We start from the raw sequence: 7,361 nt of genomic DNA on the forward strand, positions 1-7,361 counted from the left end.
TTTCGTCATATTTTCGGAATTTATAGTCGGATCATGAAGTATAATAAATCGAGGTGTCATCGAAAAATGTAAACCAAGCCTAGAAAAATTCCACAAATTTTTAACTAAATTTCGAGCTTTTTAACCTGACTTTTTATAAATATTTTGGGTATGCACTTAACAGGCTTATAAAATTTCAGTAAAATAAAAATTTTCGCTTGAAATACATTGTAAATATCAACAACAAAACACCATTCATCCATTTTTGACCGCCACTGTATATAAATAAGTATCTTTGGTTTTTGGGGGTTTTATACAACTTCTTAAGTTTCGAAAATTTTCACTAATTAAGCTCATTGGCCTAATCTTCCGGCTGGCTGGCCTCAGCGCTGCAGAATAGCCACCAACGTCGACAATGTCGCTAACATCGACATACATATGTATGTATGTATGTATATAAACTTAAAAACAAGAAAACCTAAAGCATCGAAACCATGATAAGACAACAACATACCCATTTGCCGCATCTTGAATTTCCTTCTGATCGGTACCGGCGATTGTGTTGCGTCGCTTGCCGCGTACTCGCCGCGAACGTGAACGTCGGCTCACCGTTTGAACATCATCGTTCAGATTATTCGTCTCGGCCATGTTGCCGGTGTAGCAACCGGTTGTGGATTTGCGCGCCGCACACATGCGCTGGAAACGTTTGCCCGATGTGTCCACCGAGATCACTTCGGCGGGATACCTAGTTGAAGGAGAGATGAAAAAAGAATACAGAAAATAAGCAAATTGTTGGCATTGAGGATCATCTCATGGTTCTACAGCATTTGCACAGGAAAGAAGTATGTAAGTACATAAGTGGTAGACTACTAAAATTGGATAAACAAAAGCCGCCATACATTCGCCAACAGTTAGCGACTAGCGAAGCGAACGAAATCAATGCGGTACAACCAAACTTGCCAACGTCCATCACTAACTACTACTATTTGCTACAAAGATATCGTTTTTGTTGCTTTCGCATAAAAAATTTGCGTTAAACGAGCTTAACTAAAACATAGCGAGCAGAGAAGTGGCGAATCGAAAGCGGCTAATAAAATTGCATTCTAAATAGTCGATCAAAGGGGCGTTCAACAGCAGCGGTGGTGGTGCAACTGCGGTAGCCCGTTTCACGATCAGCAATTGAATGGGGCAGCGTTTTAAAGTCGAGGTCGTAGTTGTTTTTAGTTCTTCTCGTTCTCATAGTGTGGTGGGTTAGCTTAGTATTACACGTACATAGTATTTTTTTAAGTTTTTAATTTTTTAGTTTGCTGTGTTGTCTTCTTACCCGGTTGGAATGGATAATTTAGAGGTTAATTGCATTCAAAGCCATTAAAATAGATCACGAAGTTATCTTATTAATTTTCATTGGACTATGCGGTAATTTCCAACGATATTGTACAAATATCTTTACAAGTATGTATGTATAAACGTATGTGCGTATGTATGCATGTATGGGTGTGCAACTACACTGAATGATGTAAGTTTTTTTCCTAGGTTCCTGTTCAGGGTTATAATTCTTATAAGGGCAATTAAAATGCTACTTAAATTGCGATTGAAGATGAAATTGACCATCTCTTATTGCCTGAAATTTTTGAATTTGAAGTTTTCCAGGGAATTAATACAAAATAGTCAAGCTTTGTAATAAGTAGAGGAAATTTTTGCATGGATTTTCCTTTAATTGTTTTAAATAACATATATCTATCGATACGTATGTATATATGTATATACAATATATCAAAAGATCCCATCGATCTAAGTGCAGGTGTCAAAGGTCCAAATAAACCATTATTTGCGAAAATATTGTTAGCGGCCACTTTCAGCCTTATTAACAAAAACAAAGTTGTTCGAGTCAAGCAAAAAATCCCGGTGGTATATTTAGGCACGGTTGTGTCCTGTATATATATGTATTTATATACCCTCAGTTTATTAACATAACGAAATTTTCACGCCTAGGTAAAATTTTGAGTAAACAAAATTTATCGTTGCATCGGGCATTTTCGAAATATTTCTAACTGAAACCAATAGTTTCTAATTTCACTTCTTTAGCTTGGTAGACATTTCTAAAGGGTCGCATCATTTCAAAAACTTATATAAATCGAGAATAGTGACACAAGTTTTACCTCAATGAGCATTTATTCGCCTTTAAATTAAATTCGGACACGGGATTTAGATTCAGCGCAAAAAATTGCATAGGAAATAGATAGTCTAGGATCTGGGATTTTCCATAATTTTGTTGGCCTGTGTTATTAGTGCAACACCCCAGGATACTTGATAAGCGTAAAAAATAAATAGTTATCTGTGCAATAGAGCTCTTTCTTATAGGAGTGCTACAAAGGTGTTCCTCAAGATTCCGTCTTTGGTCCGTTGCTGTGGATCATTGCCTACGATGGAGTCTCACGCCTGCCTGTTCCAAAAGGTCTTTAAATAATTAGCTATGTATGTATATGATATTGCGCTAACTGTCATAGCGGAAGTTATGCTGCTAACTTGGTCGATGAATGGCTTAAGGTTAAAGGTTGGTAGCTGACTATTCAGAAAACTGAAGGTGTAGATTCTTTTAACAAGAAGGGAGAAAAATGTGGAACTGAATGCAAGTGTGTATGTAGCTGAGACCATCCCAGCAGTAAGATACTTAGGTGTGATGATGTATGCTAGGTTATCATACTTAATATACATTGAAACGGTCAGTAAAAAAGGCTGCTTGTTTGCTGGTATAATGCCTGCGCACCTATTTGACGTCCCGTTTCAAAGGCAGATTCCTCTCTAAACACGAGACCGCGGCCGAACTCCAAAAAAGATCCACCTAATGGAAATAACGGCTGGTCGCTGGACTTTTAGACTCATTGCGAGTATCAAAACCTAGCTAATCAGATTACAGGGCGAAGTAAATTTTTATATTACCCAACTTCTGAGTGGGCATGGTTGTTTCAGACAGTATTTCTGTAAGGCCATGTTGATACAATATCATTTGGTTAATGTGTAGTATACCGGAAACTGCCGAGTATATATTCTTTATTGCCCGTATTTTTCGGCCAAAAGCAACGAATTAAAGAATTTGAATCTGGGTAATCCGAGCGCTGAAAATTTGGTATTTGGCCTGGGCTGTAGTGAAATCCTTTAGTAAAGAAACAATGATGAGAGAAGATAGGCTTTCCTCGAAGCGCATTCGGCAGAACACTCCCCCTCTCTGATAAAATGCGAAAGCAGTCCCGGGGAGTCGGCTTCATCAAACAAAAAAAAACATAGATGAAAAATAGGCTCGTTGTGGTACTATATGGAGATGCCAATTCCTTTCGATGTTAAAAGGTCAATCGGGTACAACCCACTTTGTTTTTGCTATAAGCTTTGCTAAAGGCCCGTTACACACAGGCGAGATTTCGACAAGGTCTTGCAAAAATGGTTTACCGGGCTTACGCAATATGCTTTTGGTATAAAACATGCTGCACATTTTCTTTTCCATCCATGAACTGTACTATGACTTTCCTCACAGTTAAACTAGATAAAATGGGTTTCCAGCATGCTTTGGATAATTGAGATTTAGATCGTTAGATCTTCTTCTACTACTGTATTTGAATGTGGCCATTTGCATAGTTAGCCGTGCCCTGTCTTGTAATTCTTTAGTTTTGCAATTGCCCTCTGATATCCAGGCGTCGAGGCATTAATATTTCCGGCATAATATGGGACCATCTCATTTAGCGATACAGCGCATTCACTTTTGGCATTTATCGAGAGTCAACTAAAACCTTCGCCAGCACCCCTTCTTGAATACCGTCATCTGATACCCACTAGCTCGAGTTTACTCTTAGGAACTGTGATACTTTGGCTGTGGCTCCGATATGGTTATGCCCTAAGTAAAAAAAAAAACAAAAACATAAATATCCGGAATTAAACCCCATATTTTCACATGGCCAACTAAGGCAAATCATCGAATTTTCTCATCATTCAACTCCGTTGAAACTGCTCGTTTCCTTCGTCTACCGTTAGATAAAATTAAGATAGCTTCTAATAGGATTCTCTCATTTAGGCAGAGGTTAGTTAGATGCTACAAATGCAAAAATATTGTTCAGCTTTACATTTTTAATACCATCCTGCCTAGGAGCAAGCGTAGCATATGTATGCCCCAATTTTGGTGGGAATATTTCTATTTTTACTCAAGTTATCGTTTGTATGGGCGGCCGGTCAGAAAAACATGATGTGATTTATTTCATTTCTCTTGGCATTAAGTAATAGAAAACAATCGGATAGGCAGTGCGCCACTAGAATTATTGAACATGATCGTAAAACTAAAGCCGCCACAGGTGTTCAAAATTAGCGCAGCCGCAAAAGCGCCTTAGATTTAGAGAATCAAAGATATGGAAGCACGTCGAATGCGGCCATATATCGTTCGCAAGTGAATTGAAAATAGGACGACATAGCGAAATGAAGGCTTGACTTATGTATATCGCGACTCTGATCTTAAGTTCCAGATTCTTAAACGATTTCTGACATTGGCCTAAAGACGGAAAATGATGGTACTGATATCAACACCGCTGACTTAAAAATGGGAAACGGAGTTGGCGCGAGTCTTTATTGGGAGAACTTGCCGAGCAGTCAGTCATATCGCGTGACGACTGTAATATTTTTCTAGCGGATATATATGCTATAAAGAAAGCTACTTGTCTGGTGCCGAATAGTAATAGCTCATTTCCACCAAAAGATTAATTGCCGGGTAAGTTTTACGAATTTTAACACGGAGTGATAGGTAAGATTTTTTCTTTCTTATTGTCTATAATTTTTTTTTTGCAATAGGCAGTTAAACTTTAGGTGGAAATGGATATTAGGCTCTCACTATATTCGCTGGCAGCCAAAAGACCTTGAATGCGTTAAGGTCAGAAGTAGTAAAGTCAAGAATTGTTCGTAAATGTCGCGCATCGCTAACATCACTGGGTCAGTGTTCCAACGTTGACGTATTTCGGGTTAAAGAAAAGGAGCAATCGATTCACCATATTTTATGTCAATGCCCAGTCGAGGCGTCTAAGGCTCTTGCCATTTTGCTTATTTACTAACTTGGTGGTGATAATGGGAGTAAAACTGTTGCACCACCTCAATTCCATCTGGGACCGTAAAAGCTTTAATTGACACTATAATATTATTAGCTTTTATAGAAGGCATTCATAATGGACTAATATGCCTACGAGTTGCAGTATGAACGCTTCATATACGCCTTACTAACCAAACCCATTTGTTTTTGCGTGTGCCCCCAAAGGAATACTTCAATAGCTTTTGTTGGCAAATTTAACAAGCAAACATTTCCTATAATTTCTTTGTCATTGGCATATATTTATGTATGTATAATCATTCGTACCTATTCGCGTATATTTATCTATGCAAACAGTGAAATAAACTTTTTCACCCAGCTTTTTTCCAGCCACAAACTTAAGAGATTGTACTTCATGAAAAATCATAGTTTTTCACTTCGACTTACCTTAAAGCTATTATTTTACATTGTTCTTCGGGTGAAGGCAGTCGATGATTCAAAGGCACATCTTTATTTATATCATTAGGCAGTTGCGTATTGTCGCCAATTTGGCTGACATTTATGGCGTAGAGTGCGTCGACCGCATCGGCCGACAACACGGACGGAGATAGGGCGGGCGTCAATACCCCATTATCGCCGATCACCATCGAGGTGCTAATGGACGTGTCAACATGATGCATACAATCGGGTGTGACCGTCATGTCACCCAACGCTTCGCTGGAGGTCCACTTGCGGAGATCTTCAATGGCGGCGGGCTGGAAAAGAACAAAATAAAAATGATGTGTAGATGTAAATAAGGAAATGAAGTCAACTTAATTTGTAGAACTGGCAATATCAAGATTATATTAATTAATTGCAATTTTTCTTTTTAGAGCAAACATAGAAGGAGAAAACACGCGAATATAAATTGGCATACATATGTATGTATATTAGCAAGACGATTTGTCACATAAGACTTAAGTAATAAACAAACTAATGCGAAGGAGAAACTACATTTCTGCGCGAGCTTCTTAATTGCATACATATATACATATAAGGGTGTTCCAGAAAATAAGAGATAAGTTGTTTCTTCAAAGTTGGATATGCGGCGCGCCATCATTTCAATTCATATAAAAAATCTGCATGTTTTTCACACATATACGGGAGCTGCAGCGTATTAAATATACGTTTATAGTGTTTGATGCACTTTAAAGATGCAAACTTTATTCAGAACATTTTTCGTTTTTCTCTAAAGGGTGTCTTTGTCGTCAAGTTGAAGTACCGGTAGGCCCAAGAAAAGTGCTGTTGAACGAAAGCGAACGAAGCGGAAAAGGGGCTGAGTGGGTTCAATGGAATTACGTGAGGAGGTGATTTATGTCGATTGAGATCCCTTTACAAGCCAGACATATCGCCCGTTTAATAATATACAGACATATTTCAAAATTTATATTTTTGGGAAAACGCAATCAAAGTTTGAACAGTTCATACAATTTGTATACCAAAAGGCAGATGAAAAGACACGTAACTTCGCCATTTTTGAGAAATATAGTCATCTTTAAGGCTGTGCATATTCTCCTTACCAAACTTATTAATTGTATGTTTCAATCTCTAATAACTTAAATCTTAAATTATATCCCTATATTATTACACGTGCGATATGTTTTATTAATAAGATGCATTAAAATATTAAAATAGAAAAAAAACCGCCATTCGCCAAGGTATGCTGTCAAAAACTTTTTTGTTGAGGCTCTGTACTTTATTAACAAATTCACAAGAGATATACGTTTACCCTTGAGGAAGTGGCTTATACTACGGAGGTATAGTTTCAAAGGTTGTCTGAATGCAAGTCGATCATCCTCATCAAAGGCGTATGCAATGTAGATACATATTACGCCGTGAGATAATAACTTTCTCAGCACAAGAACTCGCGTGGAAATTATTTCAATCCGAATGCCAGCATTCTTTAAAATAGCCTCAAACTATAGGAGTTTAAAATATGGACATTTGGGCATCAATTCAGATAAGAATGCAAAAAAACTATAAATCTTATGTATGGTAGCTTTGGTATAACTTCGTAACCAACACTTCAACTTCAAGTCGGCAGGGGTTGTTGTCATTATACAGCAATAAAACTTGAATACATAAATGTTATTTATGTTATTTAGGTCAAAACGAAAAATTTTATTGGGAATGCGAATTGCGTTCGCGAAAAAAAAATCTGGGAGACCCTAATACTTAAATATTATTAGCAGGGAACGGATTTTTAGGACCTAAAAACCTATAAAAAAGGCAAAATAAAAAAGCGAAAAAGGCAGGAAAAGGCACTAGGTATTGCAAAAAAGGCAAA

General features: G+C 37.6%; 1 protein-coding gene across 1 annotated transcript; it reads right to left on the bottom strand.

Moving 5' to 3' along the window:
- Positions 1-205: 205 nt before the first annotated feature.
- On the bottom strand, positions 206-5,846 carry LOC108379533 (uncharacterized; the record flags this gene model as incomplete). The annotated part of the gene is made up of 2 exons (XM_017635887.1): positions 206-724; positions 5,483-5,846. Coding segments are annotated over 2 exons (647 nt in total), but the record flags the coding sequence as incomplete, so codon positions are not given.
- Positions 5,847-7,361: the final 1,515 nt, after the last annotated feature.

Source organism: Rhagoletis zephyria, unplaced genomic scaffold, assembly GCF_001687245.7.
Source record: "Rhagoletis zephyria isolate East Lansing unplaced genomic scaffold, Rhagoletis_zephyria_1.1 Rzeph_scaffold_16615, whole genome shotgun sequence".
Classification (NCBI taxonomy): domain Eukaryota; kingdom Metazoa; phylum Arthropoda; class Insecta; order Diptera; family Tephritidae; genus Rhagoletis; species Rhagoletis zephyria.